This window comes from Suricata suricatta, chromosome 10 (assembly GCF_006229205.1).
Source record: "Suricata suricatta isolate VVHF042 chromosome 10, meerkat_22Aug2017_6uvM2_HiC, whole genome shotgun sequence".
NCBI classification, from domain to species: Eukaryota; Metazoa; Chordata; class Mammalia; order Carnivora; family Herpestidae; genus Suricata; species Suricata suricatta.
In genome coordinates this window covers 41,837,595-41,854,813 of record NC_043709.1, presented here as the reverse complement: position 1 = coordinate 41,854,813, position 17,219 = coordinate 41,837,595, and the positions used below count along the sequence as shown (strand labels likewise).

At 37.3% G+C, this 17,219-nt stretch overlaps 1 protein-coding gene across 1 annotated transcript; it reads left to right on the top strand.

Annotated features, from left to right (window-relative positions):
- The first annotated feature begins 13,124 nt into the window (after positions 1–13,124).
- ATXN7L3B (ataxin 7 like 3B) lies at positions 13,125–16,873 on the top strand. Its single transcript, XM_029955179.1, has one exon. It carries the CDS (start codon positions 13,430–13,432, stop codon positions 13,721–13,723), a length of 294 nt encoding a protein of 97 aa, XP_029811039.1. The 5' UTR covers positions 13,125–13,429; the 3' UTR covers positions 13,724–16,873.
- The last annotated feature ends 346 nt before the right edge of the window (positions 16,874–17,219 follow it).

Below are 17,219 nucleotides of genomic sequence, written 5' to 3'. Positions count from 1 at the left end.
CAGGTGTTTTTAGCAATTTGAACAAAACATTTATCAAATATTTTTCTCAAAAAAATTCACAATCTAACATGGATATAAAGATACTACTTTGTGTACAGTCTGAAAATTTAAGATATGTGCTGTTCTATTATTTAAACCAACATATATAGGTGTTTTTAGTCTTATATGAAGACTAATGTTTATTGGGTAACTGTTAGCAGACTATCAATCTTTATTTAGAAAGCTGTTTTTATTCACATCACATCTTAAAGGCTGTGGAATAAAAGGCATAAAAATACCAATGACAGATAAAACAGAGAAAATTGCTCTGAACAAACTCTTCTAGAATTGTGTGGTGCATATAAATTATGAAAACACTAAAACTTGATCAAAAAGGAAGGTCTTTAACTTTCATTTAAATGCATGAACAGATGTGGCAGACCTAATGTCAATGGATAAATGGCCCCAAAATGTGGAATATAAGAAGGAGATCTTTGAATGTTTTTAAACACATGCCAGGCATGGTTGAATTTCTACAACAGTAAGTGAGTCAAAGACATAGGGTATATATAGGGCAGTTTTTTGTCAAGGTTTATAGGATGTTGGCCACCAAAGGCCTTTGCTAGCTCTATGAAAATAACGGTTATCACTTGAAAACTAATTTGATTCTTCTCAGTCACCTGTGCATAAGAAGACAAGTTGAGCTTCAGTTCAAAAATGAATACCATGTAAGTCTATTTGGAATTACCCCTTCTAATTCATTCTTACAAATTCTATTCTTATAGATAAAACACTATAAAATGTGTAAGTCTATTATCTCAACAGTTCCTTTGGTTTGATCCAAGTGTGTGTTTATGTTTGTGTGTGTGTACATACTGTATCTCTGGTAAAATTTAGGGTTGGGTCAATCTAGTAATATGTTGTAAGTACACAAGAGGTTTGAATTCTGTGGAAACATACCATGGTGGTATATGTCCTCACAAATATAGAAGGATTATCAGGACAGTCTCCAAAGTTTGAAAGATGGTATTTTATTTTTTTTAGAGTTTATTGTCAAGTTGATTTCCACATAACACCCAGTGCTCTTCCCCACAAGTGCCCTGCTCCATGTCCATTACCCCCCCTTCCCTTTCCCTTCCCCCATCAGCCCTCAGTTTGTTTTCAGTATTCAAGAGTCTCTTGTGATTTGCCTCCCTCCCTCTCCCTAACTTTTCCCCCTTCCCCTCCCCATGGTCCTCTGTTAAGTTTCTCCTGTTAGACTTATGGGTGAAAAAATACGGTATCTGTCCTTCTCTCCCTGACTTATTTCACTTAGCATGACACCCTCAAGTTCCATCCACGTTCCCATGAATGGCCATATTTCATTCTTTTTCATTGCCATGTAGAATTCCATTGTATTTTAAAAGACAATTTGAAGCTTTATAAACTTTAAGAGCAGACAATAGTTATATTTTGAAGGACAACATATTATTGTGTCCTTAAATTTATTGCTTATATAATCTTTAAGGTGAATAACAACTGGAAATCATTCAGAGCCTCATAACTTGCAGAGTACTTTTATTTAAGTAACCTCATCTCATCTGTCAGTCTTTGAGGTTTTTATTGCAGCCCAAACAAAGCCTATCAATTTTTTCCTATGTATTTACCATAATTGTTTCCTTTCCTTCATCTTTAATTCTGTTGTATTAGATCATGAATTTATGATGACCTGGACTATACTGATCTGTGAGTTGCCTTACTGCCCATAATTTTGCAACATTCCATTTCATCCTCCACATCGATGCCAGAAAGACTTTCTAATATAAAATTTCTGGAACACAAAAACCCTTTGGTGGTCACAAATCTTTTTTTTTTCCAGCCTCTCCTTCATCCCATCCCCTACTCCACACCACCGTTTCCCCCACTGGCTATATGAAATAACAGATAATGAATACAATACATTATTTCATGCCTTCATATTATGTTTTAATGTTTATTTTGAGAGTGAGAGAGAGAGACAGAGAGACAGAGCATAAGCTGGGGAGGGGAAGAGAGAGAAGGAGATACAGAATCCAAAGCAGGCTCCAGGCTCCAAGCTGTTAGCACAGAACCTGATGCTTGGTCGAACTCACTAACCATGAGATCATGCATGACCTGACCCAAAGTAAGACACTTAACCAATTGAGCCATCCAGGCATCCCTCATGCTTTCATATTCTTAATCATGTTTTTCTCTCCACCTAAATGTTCCTAATTCTACCTGTATCTACTGACAAACAATATTCCTCTTCCAAGCCCTATTAAAGAGTCAAATTCCCATAAAATTTTCCCTTCTTTGCAAATAAAACTGACCCCTCTATTTTGGGTATGCCTTACTAAATTATATGCACATTTTTAGCATAGCTCTCATATTTATGTTTATCTCTCTATCTCCACTAAGTAACTCTTTGAAAGAGGGAGTGGACTCCTTTATCATTGTACCTCAAGTTCCAAACACTAAAGAAAAAGCCTTCAATATTTGAATATAGGTGATTGAAAATCATGAGTGTTTGAATTCAAAGACTAGTATTTCTCTTACATCACTATAAAAATATGTTTAGTGAATACTTAATTTATGTCCAACAAAAATTTACATTTTATTTTTCTTTCACATCCTTATGAGGAAAGCTGTATTTTAATGCCCATTCTACAGACCATATAACTAACTCTGAGTTGTTAAGAGAACCACCTGGGGTGTAACTTCAGAGACCCTAGTTTTAATTGTCATGTGTGCTTTTATAACAAAAGTGAACATGGAAAAAGTTACAAATGAATGATACCAGAGCACAGATGTAAGGAATTTACTATTTGGAAACCTTAATTCAAGGAGTTACTGTGTCAAATCAGAAACCAACATCTCTCCCATTTCTTATCATCTTCCATGTGGTCGTCCCCACCACCTCCACCAAATCTACATTATACAGTGATATTTGCATAGGATTATAATGGACTCTGTGCAACGAAAAGTAGGTTAAAAAATGAGTTAATCTTCGCCAGTTTGTGAAGTGCCTAATTTAACTGAATTAATAGCCTGAAACTCTTAACCTGACTGAAACTCTCCCCTGCACCACCAAGTGTGAAAAGGTAGTGCCAAAATATAAACTATCTCAAGGTAGGAAGAGAAGTTCATTTTCTCTTACCTTATTTTGATATTGAGGTTTTCTTTCTTTTTTTTTTTAATTCTATGTTGTAACTTGTTTATGTATGTAGGATTTATGGGAGAAAGTATTTGGGGGCTAAAAAAAAAGCTGAGTTATTATTTTCTTTAAACTCCCAAGGAAACATTAATAAGAATCAGAGGGAAGCATATGATAATATAGCTGCAAAAACACCTTCCTGAATTAAAAATAAAGGGAAAAGGCACTCAAACAAAGAAAACACTACCAAACAAATTCACTCCAGGAGCCTTAGGCCTGATCTGGAGGAAAATGGAAAGAGTATCTATGTTTGACCAGAAGATAATTTCACTCCACAAAACTATTTCTAGGTCAGAAGCCACTTGCGTGTTTTAAGAGAAAGCTTTTTATAAAGGCCAACAAATTCATTTATATATAAATGCTTGAGATTTTGTGTAGGATTCAGACAAGCTACTTTCCAGAGAAAAACAGTTAACATAAAATACACTAAATCTACTTTGTCAAAGTTGACTCCTTCAATTTATTTCCTCTTTCTTTCTTGTCATTAATATCTAATCTTCAATATATCAAGAAAATTGTCACCTTGTTTTGCCATCTGGGTCCAGTGGGCCTGTTAAAAAATAGTTTTGCCATTTAATAAATAACTCACTGAAGTAAGAATAAAGAGAGAGTGGAAAACAACTATGTTAGAAATTTTAAAATAAATGTAACCATTAAAAGACTTTGCAAAAAGTAAATTCTGGTACATAAATTTCATAAAAGGTGAAAAATATGTCACAACTCCTTTTAGCAAAATAGATTCTTACTGCAAAACATTGCCCAATGAAGTATTTCCTATTTAACGACTAAATAGATGAAACTACCATATGCCTTTTGTTCTTCAAAATATAGTGTTCCCTTACAGGTTCTAGAAAATTCATCTAGATACTGTCATCTGAAGACTCATTGTCTTCAGTCTGAGACTCCACTTACATAATCCATTTCATATCCATGATCCATTTCACCATCATTAGACTACTGCTATCTATCCCTTTGAATTTATCTTCTGATTCATCTAATAACTGTAAAACATCTTCTTCTGTCAATTTTCTTCTCTACGCCATTAAGGACAGAAAATGAAGATTTCTGAATTCTCAGTTGTGTTCAGTAAGAGCTAAAAGCAGATCATAGAGATGTTATCTCCAGCCTTCTCTTACACCTTCTTGAAAGATATTTTGGGACACAGAATAGTAAAACTGAGAGACAGTAATTCTTTCACTGCTATTATCCTTCTAATAGAAGGGTAGCATAGACAAACTTTTTCTTGAAAGGCTATATTAAATATTTTAAGCTTAGGAATAATGTGGTCTTCACTGCCACTTCTCAGTTCTGCCATTGACATAAAGCAACCATGGACAATAATAAATTAAGTGTAGCTGTGTTCCAAAACAACTTTATTCACAAAAACAGGCAATAACCTTGATTTTACCCATGTTCACCTCTATGTGACCAGGTGATTTCATCATTCTTTTGTTTTCTTTTTTTTTTTGCCTTTTAAAAATAGTTGATATTGATGAAACAGTTATTCTAATGATGAAATAGAAAAATGTTTCAAGAAAAAAGAAAAAAATAAGGTCACCAAGCTCCTATAATGTAGCTTAGATTTAGAGATATTTCCAGTGAATCCATAAGATAGAATCAACTTTATTCTATTTTAAATAATAAAATTTTCACTTTGTTCTTCAAGTTCTCAGAAAAAAACGTGTCATGAAACACCAATTTTAGTAAGAGTAGGTGATACTGGAAAACAAACTTTAATTCTAAACATTGATGATGATATATTAAGTATTAAGGGTCTTTTATGAGGGTTCCTGAGGGGCCTCAGTCAGTTAAGCATCTGACTCTTGATTTTTGTCTCAGTTCAAGATCTCATGGTTGTGAGATTGAGTCCCGCATCAGGAGCTCTCGCTTTCTCTCTCTCTCTCTCTCTCTCTCTCTCTCTCTCGCTCTCTCTCTCTCTCTCTCTCTCTCAAAAAAAAGAATTTTTTATGTTCATATCATTGTGTTAAATGCCAATGATGATACTCTTATCTACATTTGCATTTTGCTATAAAATACAAGGTTTAGTCAGGTAAGAACCTCACAAGTCAGGAAGTGAGAAAAATGTTTGAGGACTACGTTAAGGATGTATTCACAATTGACTAAAATTTAATAGTGGGGCTGGCTAAAAAAAATGAGTGGCAAAAGTAGATGTTGCTGTTCATAAAGAGTGAAATTTGGTAAAGTTAGGGTAAAATATTATGTGAGACTGATATTTTAGGAAATATTTAAAAAGTGAGGCTAGAAGACAGCTAATAACATCTGAGAATGGGGACAAATCAAAATCAAAAATTCCTTTGAGAATTGAAAATCAAAGAACAGTTTCAGATAAATGAAGGAAAAGAAGAGGTAATACAATGTAATGGTAAGTCCAGAAAGGAAAACTAGAGCTACTTTAATAAAAAAATTGTAATTAATCTGTGAAAGATTATGAGATATTAGTCCCTAAATTTGCTCTTACTTTTATGTTCACCAAGATTTTCACAAGAAAATTAATCTCTCACTTGGTGGTGAATGCCAGATGCCTGTCTGTGGAACACAAGAAGTAAAAGCATCCCACCCACCAGGTTAACAGCTTGACTTAAGAAAATATGAGACAGCTCTTGATGGGAGAAGACAAACAAAAAAAACCTAATGAACATTAGTCAAATTAGAGGGAAAGAAGTATGTTCAATTAATTACACAAAAACTTCTTTATATCTTGAACACAAAGAACTATGGAAAAAGAAAGAAAACAAGAAAGATAGAAAGAAACTTAATTTTGCACTGAGCAATTTAAAACCAATTTGGTGAAAACCTCTAATACTTCTTAGGCAGTAAGAACTTCTATAGGAAGATTTGATTCTTAAAATGCTCAAAATACATTTCCAAATTAAGTTTATGATCTCTCTGTTTAATGCATGGTTTACTAATCTGAAAAATGTTCCATTTGAAGCAAAAGCTTCGGAAAATTGAAATTAAAAAATTAGGCAGTACATTGTGTAAATGTATAGAGCTTCATTTTATTAATGAATGAAAATGAAATTTCAGTAATGAAAAATCATATCCATATTTTAGGAGCTTATGGATAAGCATAGGGCTTAAGCAACATTATATATCATTGGTAAATGCTACATTGGCAGTAAGATTTTGATGTAATGTATATTGATGCCAACTCTAAAGTGTTTTTACAAAATACATTTATTGTGAACAGAGAGAAAATTAGGAATCAGAAGCCCTGACGTCCTAATTCTGCCACCAATTAGTTGGCAATTTATTTAACATCTCTGGCCTTCATTTCTTTATCAGACCTGAAGATATAATTTTAGTTTCCTCCTGTTTCTATTGGGGTGATTAAGGGAAAAAATGCCATGGATTTTTCTCAGTGAGTCCTGTGGTCCACTGTTCCTGCTTACTCTGTCATGCACTAGCAACTAAAAATTATGTTTTACTAATCAAAACAGGTACAAGGCATGGTTTTCTAATTAGGACGGGTCCAATTGGGACAGGTCCAAGTTTACATGTCATGTTACAACTTTGGGGGTATATAACCCCTAAATAATTCTAAAAATTATTGTACTTGGCAAAATTAGAATTAGCAAGATCAAGCTCTTCTAAAGTATATGGACTAGTAGTGGAGGAAAAGGAATCAATATTACCGTAATTAAATATATTTAAAAACTAATGTAATAGAAATTCCAGAAGATATCTGTGTCCAAAAGAAACCTGAGCTGTCTGAATTGTAAACTTACTCTGGTAGATGAGCTTTCTTTAGAATTATCTTAATTTTTTTTTTTTTGAGAGAGAGAGAGAGGTGCAGGTGGGGGGTGGTAGCTGAGGAGGGGCAGAGAGAGAGTGAGACACAGAATCTGAAGCAAGATCCATGCTCTGAGCTGTCAGCACAGAGCCTGATGTAGGGCTTCAACCCTTGGACTGCAAGATCATGACTGGAGCCAAGGTCGGAAGATTAACCGACTAAGTCACCCGGGTGCCCCTTATCTTCATTTTTTTTTTGTTTTATTTATTTATTGAGAAAGAGAGGGAGAGAGGGAGAAGGGGCAGGGGAGGGGCAGAGAGAGAATCTCAGGCACAATGCTGGGCTTCATCTCAGGAACCCTAAGATCGTGACCTGAACTGAAACCAAGAGGCTGACCCTTAACCTGTTGAGACACCAGGCTCAGCCTGATCTGCTAACATACTTTTTTGTTAGCTTTCATTAGAGAAAGGACAAGTCTTTAAAACTATTTTTATTAGATTGAAATGGAATGTCTTTGAATTTGTGTACATGATTGTTTTATTTTCAAATTTTTCTATGTAATTGTTCCAGATTAAAAGAGACTACAAAAACATGACAAGTAAATGCAACATCTAGTTCTGGATTGCCTTCCAAGAAAAAAAAAAATGCTAGAAAGGGCATTTTTAGGATATTTGGCAATATTTTAATATGGGTTGTATTTTTTAAATTTATTTTTGAGAGACAGTGGGAGACAGAGCGAGCAGGGGAGGGTCAGAGAGAGAGGGAGTTACAGAATCTGAAGCAGGCTCCAGGCTCTGAGCTAGCTGTTAGCAAAAATCCCGAAGCGGGGCTCGAACCTACGAATCTTGAGATCATGACCTGAGCCGAAGTTGGATGTTTGACTGAGCCACCCAGGTGCCCCGTGGGTTGTATTTTAAACAATAGTATTAGTCAATTCTTAAACTAGCCAAAATCTTAAACTTGATCATTGTAATGTGATTGATAAGAGAATGTTGACAACCTTATGGCATAGGCACACTGAAATATTTAGAAGTAATAGGGCATGGTATCTGTAATCTACTATCCAATAGATTAGGAAGAACAGTAATTCAGATCAGTTTGTGATAAGGAAATTCCAGAAGGGGAGGGAGAGAAGAAGGGAGGGAGAGAGAGTGTAGAAGTGGCAAAATGTTAAGTAAATTTGAGTGAAGAGGAGATATATGTAAGTTATTTCTAATATTCTTGCAATTCTATAAGTTTGCAATTAAAACAGGGGCGTCTGGGTAGCTTAGTTGGTTGAGCATCTGGCTTCAGCTCAGGCTCAGGTCATGATCTCATGGTTTGTGGGTTTGAGCTCTGCATCAGGCTCTGTGCTGACAGCTCAGAGGCTGGAGCCTGTCTTCAGATTTTGTGTCTTCCTCTCTCTCACTCTCTCTTGCTCATGCTCGCTCTCTCTCTCTCTCTCTCTCTCTCTCCCCCCCCCCCCCCGCCTATCTCTCTGAAAAACTAAAATGAAATAAAAAACACTAAAAAAAATTTAAAATAAAAAGAAATTAAAACGGGTTTTTAAAAGTCTCTGTTAATTGTTGCCACATCCATATTGCCTGATCAGAAATTATTTTCTGTGTTCAGGTTTACATTTTTCTGGGTATTGTAAGGTATACACATATCCTTCTCTATACTATGATGAACACTTTCGTGTAGGGAGGGTCCAGCAACAAATTATTATATTGAAATAGATTATAACTTACAAAACAATGTCATAAATACCTTTTAAATGTTTTTAAAGCATATTTCTGTACATACAAGTGTATGAAAATAATTCCAGAGAACTTCTAGAGCCCTTCTGTAGATCAAACTGGTTTGCACAATTGATATATAGAAAGATCAACTTTTTAAAAAAGACTATATTATGCTAAATACTAAAAACTTTATTCATATACTACACTACTAACTATAGTTAGCAGGATTACAACGTCTTACTTTTTAGAAGATGATAAGCCAGAGTTGCTATAAATGCCAAGATTCACTAAGTCACCTTGATTTCACAGTTTAGTAGGGCAGATTAAAATCGTAAATTTATTTTAGACATTGCAATTTTAGCATGACACTCTTATCTAATATCAAATTGTGGCATCTCAGAATCTCATGCAAGTCATGATAATCAGTTTTTAAATGCAAATCCTGAAAAATGGATTTCAGCAGAGGATGAATTTGAAACTTCAAGCAAGCTGGCCATGCCTGAAAGGGCATGAGTGGTTACTGTTGACTTACGACACGCATACATTTCTTTTTGCAAACTACTGACAAGAAGGCATAATACTACATAACTTATTTCTGACATAAATCATGGTCCAATGAAAGGAGATAGCTGTGGCCAAATGTCCCCTCCCTCTGTGATTTGCTATTCACTTATTTTTAAATACCTGGGTAACTAAGGAAAAAATATATAGTTTTAATGAATATTTTATAAGTAAAAGTGAATTTCATATGGTTCAAATTCATCACAGAAATTAAATTTTTCAACTAAAAATAAACATCTACATATAACACCTTCAGATATTAGGCAAGATAATTACAACACACTGAGCTAGTGTTCAGTAGATGAAATCTATACACACACACACACACACACACACACACACATATATCTCTAACTTGAAAACCTGTTTTCTCAGATTACACAATTCACAGAAATTTAGTTTTAAAAGAAACATTCAAAAAACATGAGCCCACCTATATTTTTTTACAAATGTGAATTCACCTTCTTGCCCAAAGTCACTTGATAAATTAGTAGCAGAAATAGGACAGCGACCCCTGTCTTTTGGCTACCAGGTCTATCCATGATGCACTCTACTATCTCACTTTTCTATTTTATGTGAACACACACAACGTGTGACTATTCAAAAATGGTTGTTTTGGGGCACCTGGATGGCTCAGTCAGTTGAGCGTCCGACTTCAGCTCAGGTCATGATCTCACAGTTTGTGGGTTCGAGCCCCACATCAGGCTCTGTGCTGATAGCTAGCTCAGAGCCTGGAGCTTGCTTCAGATTCTATATTTGCCTCTTCCTTTGGCCCTCCCCTGCTCACGCTGTCTCTCTCTGTCTCTCAAAAGTAAATTAAAAAATAAACATAAATTATTTTAAATGGTTGTTTTATGGACTTTCAACCCTTAATAAAAGCTGTTAGATAATAATTTAAAATATGTTTCTCTTTGAAAGAGCAGATTTTCTCAGGGCATATATTACAAGTGAAAGGGAAGAAAATAGACAATTGAAATTTCACAGTAATTTCCTTATGCTGTTCTTAAATTGTGGACTAAATATTTTAAACCTATATGATGTACATATTGTTTGAAAATCACTTACTTATGAAGACTTAATCCCCATCACTTGCTTTATATTGAAAAAAAATGTTTGGATAGTGGAGAATATCTATTTTATTTTATTTCATTTTTATACCAAAGCTTAAATATTTTCAACCCTATTAATTGCAATAGAACTAAGGAGTTCCAGGGTGCCTGGGTGGCTCAGTTGGTTAAGCGACCACCTTCAGCTCAGGTCATGATCTCACAGTTCGTGGGTTCAAGCCCCACATTGGGCTCTGTACTGACAGCTCAGAGCCTGGAGCTTGCTTCTAATTCTATGTCTCCTTCTCTTTCTGACCCTCCCCTGCTCATGCTCTACATCTGTCTCTCTCTCAAATAAATAAATGTTAAAAAATTTTAAAAAAAAGAACTAAGGAGTTCCTTCTAACTTCTTCTTGTGGCACGTTGATATAATATAAAGGCTTTCAGTATATTTGAGTAAGAAGTAAGGCAATCTAGTTAAATGAAACAAATAGAAGAGAGGTAATAAGGTGACAATGAACATCAATGCAAATTTTCAATGTCATGAAAGTGTTGCTGTTCTAAAAGTAAATATGATAAAATATGGACAGAACTTCTAAACCTAGCCATCATCCTGATTATTTGAATTTCAGTTAATACAATGGTCTGCTTGTGTATCTTTTGAAGTATATTTTATTGATGACCCCTCCTTATTAAATAAAGTGAGGACTTCACTTCCAGCTCTCACATTCTAAGGAGGACTTACAGAGCAGAGAAACAATCTTTTATTCTGTCCCATCAAAATCAAATACACAAAGGCTCTCATGATAATTTGGCAAGAACAAATTATATGGGAGACAATCACCATGAAGAACAATTGTCCACAATCAAGCCCTTTTAATTTCTTGCTACTCAAAGAGGTCCTTGAACCAGCAGCATCAGAGTATGTTAGAAATGCAGTAACTCAGGCCCTACATGAGACATACTGAACTATAATCTGAATTTTTAAAGGATCTCTGAACAGTTTGTAGGAACATTAAGGTTTGAGAAGTGTTGCATTAAAACAGATTTGAAGAAGGCATGAGAGAAAAGTATTGGAAGTGATTCTATTTACATCTTTATTTTCTTAACTAGACATATCACAATAGTAGGTAAACAATACAGTATTATATACTTTTGTCAGATACTTTGTGAAAACTTTTATATTTATTGTCATGTTTAAATCTTACAACAAACCTGTGTGATGAGAACTGTCCCTGACATGTTGTAATGAGAAAACAGAGTTACGTAAGTTAAGTAGATAGGGCAAGTTTACACATATAGTAACCGGTAGGAAGCAATCTGACTCAAGAGCTTGTGCACTTAATCATTGTATTTTATGGATTGGCAGGTGGCTATATGCAGATTCCAACATATCAAAATATGGTACCAATTTTTGAATGGAGAATATATAAATTACACAATAGCTGTGGTAGAAAAATTATTCTGTCCTATATAAAAAGCTTTATAATGCATGGATCTTAAATAGCTTATGCTTTAAAAATCTTTTATAACTGCCAATTTGTGATTTTTAAGATGACAAAATATATAATCAAAAAATTTGGATGGTATAAGCACTGATTAATTACTCATAAACCAAATAAGTTTAACTGTACTTAACCTTCATATGAAGTGAGATAATAAGAATGAATTTAAAAACTATTTAAAAGGGTTCTGATAATCATATGATGATATGAATCACATTATGAAAGATACGTGTCTATATTTTTCTTTATTCTGGAAAAGAAATTATAGAATCAGAAAGATATATTTAAATTTTTCTTTCTTTAGTTACACCTATTTTTTGATAAATTATAAAGATTCAAGAGGCTGTTCTATTACAGTGGTGGTGGCAGGGACCAAAAAACTAGCAAAAAGTGAACTATATACCATACCATTTTTATTATATTCTAGTCCGTAATTAATATGATTAAAAGAGCTGACAATTACTGAATGCTTGCTTACTTGTAAGGCGTTGTCACAAGAGGATTTTTTACAGTATCATTTAATCTTAACCCTGAAATAGAGACTAACTTTATTCAGATAAATAAATACGGAATGGCTAAATGTTAGATCTAGGATTTAAACTCAGGTAGATTGGATGTAAGTCTCATATTCATGCTCCATAATTTTAGGAGAAGTTTCCTTTATTTCCCAGTTTACTTAACGTATTTCAGGCTGCCTCCCTCTTTAATAGAAAATGGACATATAAATTTCTCTTTGCATTATTTTAGAGATGTATATGATAACCTACTTATAATCACGCTGATTTAATGGCCTTATAAATGAGATAAACGCCTTAGGTTCATGGGATCAATATATGTGAATTATGTCTTTAGTGCCCAGTTCACTTCTTTTTTTAAGACGGAAAAGTAAACTATATTGTAATTTGTTTCCTTGCACCATCTAGTGGATTTAAATGACAAGTGCGGCAGTTAACTATAGATGATTAAGTCAATTATATAAGTCAAATTTTCAAACGTATTCAAAGAACTCTTCCTAAAATCGTATTTTGAATCCTACCACAAAGGTGCCCGTCATTATTTGCCATTTTCATGAGCACAATTAAGCATGTGTGCTGAATTCATTAGCGAATGTCTAAATCTACAAATAAAATCACTTCAGAAAATAGCAGCATTCTTGCAATCCTTTTACGTTAGAGATAATAAAAGTCAGGTCCGTTTAGCATTTCGACCCAAACGAATTCATAAACTGCGAGGCTTTCCAGGGACCTGCGCGTTGGGAGAAGCGGCGCGAGCCTGCGCCGAGTCAGTGCGCAGGCGGACTGAGGAACGGAAGTTAGGAGGCGGGGCTAAACCCGGACCTGAGAGCGGAAGAGGCCGGGGTTGCTGGCCGAGGCGCTGGGAGACCGTTGGCGGTCAGTCTGGGGCCAGTCTGAGCTCAAAGTCCCAGACCCCTGGAGACGCCAGGAGAAACTGAAGGACTTGAGGTTCCGGAGCAGTTGCCGCTGGCCGCTGCTCTGCCTCCGCCCCGCCGACGCCTCCGCCCCCGCCGCTTGAGGACGCGGCCCTGACAGGCTTGTAGGCCTAGGCGCGGCCCGAGGAGCCCGACGTGTTGCTGCTGGTGCTGCTGTGAGTAATACGAGCGCCCTCTCCACAGTCGTTTACAAATTAAAATGGAGGAAATTTCGTTGGCTAACCTGGATACTAACAAGCTAGAGGCCATCGCTCAGGAGATATACATAGACCTAATAGAGGATTCTTGTTTGGGCTTCTGCTTTGAGGTGCACCGGGCAGTCAAGTGTGGCTACTTCTACCTGGAGTTCGCAGAAACTGGTAGTGTGAAGGATTTTGGCATTCAGCCTGTGGAAGATAAAGGAGCCTGCCGCCTCCCGCTTTGCTCCCTTCCCGGAGAATCTGGGAATGGGCCTGATCAGCAGCTGCAACGCTCACCCCCAGAATTCCAGTAGCTGCAACATGAGAGAGTCAGAGGGTGACCAGGACAATAACATAGACCGGTCCTGTGGTTTGGAGGAGTTAGGTATCTAAAGTCGAAAAAGAAAAAAAAAATAATAAAATAAGACAAAAGTCCCAATTCCCATTGAAGATCCTAGCCTTTAAAAACCCAAAGTGGAGAAGTTAGGAATTCGGATCCTTTTATATATTATCTGGAATCAGCTTTGAAACCCTGGACAGGAGGAGCTGTGCATCCTGTGCACCATACCATGCAGGTAGAGCTCTACACCAGGAAGTGCGCAAGTGTGCTGTGTCCAGTGCACAGGTGAGCAGCCGTGTACCCCGCATATAAATCCTTTGGTTCCTCAGCCTTGCGGTCAGCCTCATGTCAAGTGCTTTCTGGATAACTGACGCTTTGGACAGAGCTGATGGTCGGGCCTTACTCCCTGGGCCTCAGTGGGACTGCTCCTGTGATCTCTGAGCCTCCAATTCGGACTTCTCCAAGACAAATGAAAGTCAGGTATGAGATCTGGATATTAACAGTTCCAGTTTGGGAAAACCAAGGAAAAGAATTACAGCTGAATCTGGTAGGGGAAGCTCTGTGATCTTGGCTCCAACAAGAAGAAAAGGTCAAAGCTACCAGTTTCCCAGAGGTCCAGCATTTACAGTGACTTGAACAGACCTGGGGACAAGGGCTAACCTTTTGCTGAACAGAGCCCTTTGTCTTATACCCCACCCGGTGGCACAGGCTTGGTAAATGGACAATTTGGTTATCCAGGCAGGCTGAGGATTTAGTCATGATCCCTCGAGGAGGTAGCAAGGGCCTCTGCAACTATGCACGATCTCTTAAACTGCAAGATTCATATCTGGATATATTATGCTGTGAACAGCAGTTTGGTGGGGCAGTCATTTTCCTACTCTGAGTTACTAGTTAATTACCTAGCCAGTCCATGTGTCTGACTTGGTCATTATGCCAGGTCACTACCTGCCTTCTGTGCTGGGGGCAGGACTGAATTACAGAAGAGTATATAGGCTGTGCAGGAGACTGTGATTTGAGAGCTGAGCCCAGAGGGAACTTCCAGCTACCCTCCATGGTCATGGGTTAGTACTAGGAGCCAAGGAGCAAGACTGGGTTGTCTCTCCTCTGACTGCAGTATCCTGTTGAACGCCCCTGTTCCTTGGGTTGGTCAGTCAAAGCTCTGTTGTGGTGACCATCTAGACTGTCCCCACCTCTGTCCCTCATGAGGGGCAGCCCCTTCCATTCAGTCCCATTTGGACATTCTTGACAACAAGAGCTGTCCTTTTGTCGTCAGAAGTCAGGGAACGGGAGAGGCAAGGATGGGAAATGTGAGCCACATATCAAAACCACCCTCCACTTTACTCCCTGATCGAGGGTTTATGAAGTGTAGAGGGGTGAGAGCCCCAACGTGAGCGGGAACGGTGCTGCTTTATTTGAAATGTTTTCTTACCTCATTCTGTGCCCCAGTAAGGGGCCCAGCCTCATCTGTCTGGCTTGGCCCCATGTTCCTCCTGTCCCCTGCTCCACTGCCTATCTGGTGCAGCTCACAACTCTAGGTGCTGCCTGCCACCCTGCTTTCACGCCAACCAGTTTCAGTTCATCTCTCTTGATGCGTCTGCTTCTGAAGCCTGCCCAGTTTCCCTTTCCTTGGCTTCTTTTAAGTTTTTCTTCTTCTTGTTCTCCTCCTCCTCCTCCTCCTTCTTCCTTTTTTTTTTTTTAAAGAAATCCATGGAAGAATTTTTCTGGGGGGTTCCTCTGTTCAGATTATAATGGGGAGAGAACATAATTTTTTGTATATGAAAGGCAGCGTCATGCCTAAGCATTTTCTTGTAGGACTGCCTTGTTAGATGCCTTGCTGCTGTGTCTTACTTCATAAGGAGTTACATTTTCCCACTTCCACTTGGATACTGCCTCTTAGGACCTAAGCAGAAGACCAGTACAGGCTGACTGACACACACAGGGATGGAGTGGATCCTGATCTATTTTCTCTAACCCTTGCTGTGCATGTGTTTTTCCGTATCTCAGAAGGAACTGTTTGGACTGTATGGACTGATTTGTGTTACATACAGACATTAAGGACATAGTAATAGGACCTCAAGACTGTCTATGGTTGCATTCTCCCCCTAGAATTGTTCTGGTCAGGGTTAAGATGTAGATACAGATGGGTCTTCAAGAATTGTGACAACTTTTCATAAAGTTAAACTTCAGCAACAGCTAAAATAATATAGGCATCTCCTTCTAAGAGGATGCGGAGGGAAAGAAAGATCTAAGTAAAACTTCAGCCTGCTCCCAAATGACATCTGGGAAACAGGCTGAAGGTAGGGTCATGGTCCACTCTTCCTTCAGGGAGGGAGCTCTGATTGTGATACTACTGTTTCCTTTCTGATCTTTCTCTTGGTTAAAGGAAGAAGTGGAAAGTAATTTTGAATAATCGTTGGTTCATATTACCTCCCTCTTGGTTATTGTTTTTGTTTTTTGCCCTCTCGTTAATAGGACAGTGGCCCTAGGCCTGCCCTGGATGGGTATGAAGGCTGGGTCCAACAGGTGCCCTAAGGGGACAAACTAACTCCTTTCTTTTCTGGGGAGTGAATGCTCCCTACCATATAGTTGACAGTGGTTAGGAACTCTCCCTTTACCTACCTGTCTTCCCTTTAACAGCAGAATTCCTATTCTTCTTTCCTTCCTCAACTAAGTATATTGATCACCCTGTAATTCTATTATGTATCTGTGTGTGTGTGTGTGTGTGTGTGTGTGTGTGTGTGTGTGTGTATGGGGGGAAGGGGTTCTTTACAAATTTTTGTGGTTTGTGGCTTTTTCTTCCATACATTAGTTCCCACCACCGCATGTCCAGGGGCCTTGCCTGGCATTATCGCATGCTGGGATCATTGGGGAAGTGTAGTGAAGCTCACCACTGTCCTTTGTTTTGGAGATTATTATTTTTGCATAAGTTAGTCCATCCTATACAGATTGCTAACTGTGTATTCCCCTTGCCCCTCTGGCTGCTGGTGTAAATAAACTGCATCTCCCCATCGGTAAACAGTACTAATAAAGTTTTAAAAAATGACTTTATTTAGACTGTATGTTCATCTTTTAAGATTGTACATGTTTTTCAAGTATTGACGTAGTAAAATAAATGTTGAATTACTGTGAACCTTTATCACTTTCTCCTAAGTGGGAGTTTTATCTAAGTAGAGGAATTTATCCAACTTTATTTCTCCATCTAGTCCTACACATTTAGCTTTCTCCAACATCCAGTGGGAAAAAAAAAAAACAAAGTGGTAAAATAAATATAATCCAAACCTGTCACTAAATGAGTCCAATGTGGAAATTAGTTCTCTTTGAGTGGAACTCAGGACAGCATAATACATACATTTTACCATCTTTTCAAGCTAATACCCTTCCTCTCAAAAGACGTGATTCATAGCAGAAAATGAGTTGGCCTTTCTAAAGGTAATTTTTTTCCCAATACTTTTCATTATTCTTTTACCCCA

Excerpts from the sequence above, each read along its gene's own strand:
- ATXN7L3B (XM_029955179.1), top strand. The coding sequence starts at position 13,430 with ATGGAGGAAATTTCGTTGGCTAACCTGGATACTAACAAGCTAGAGGCC.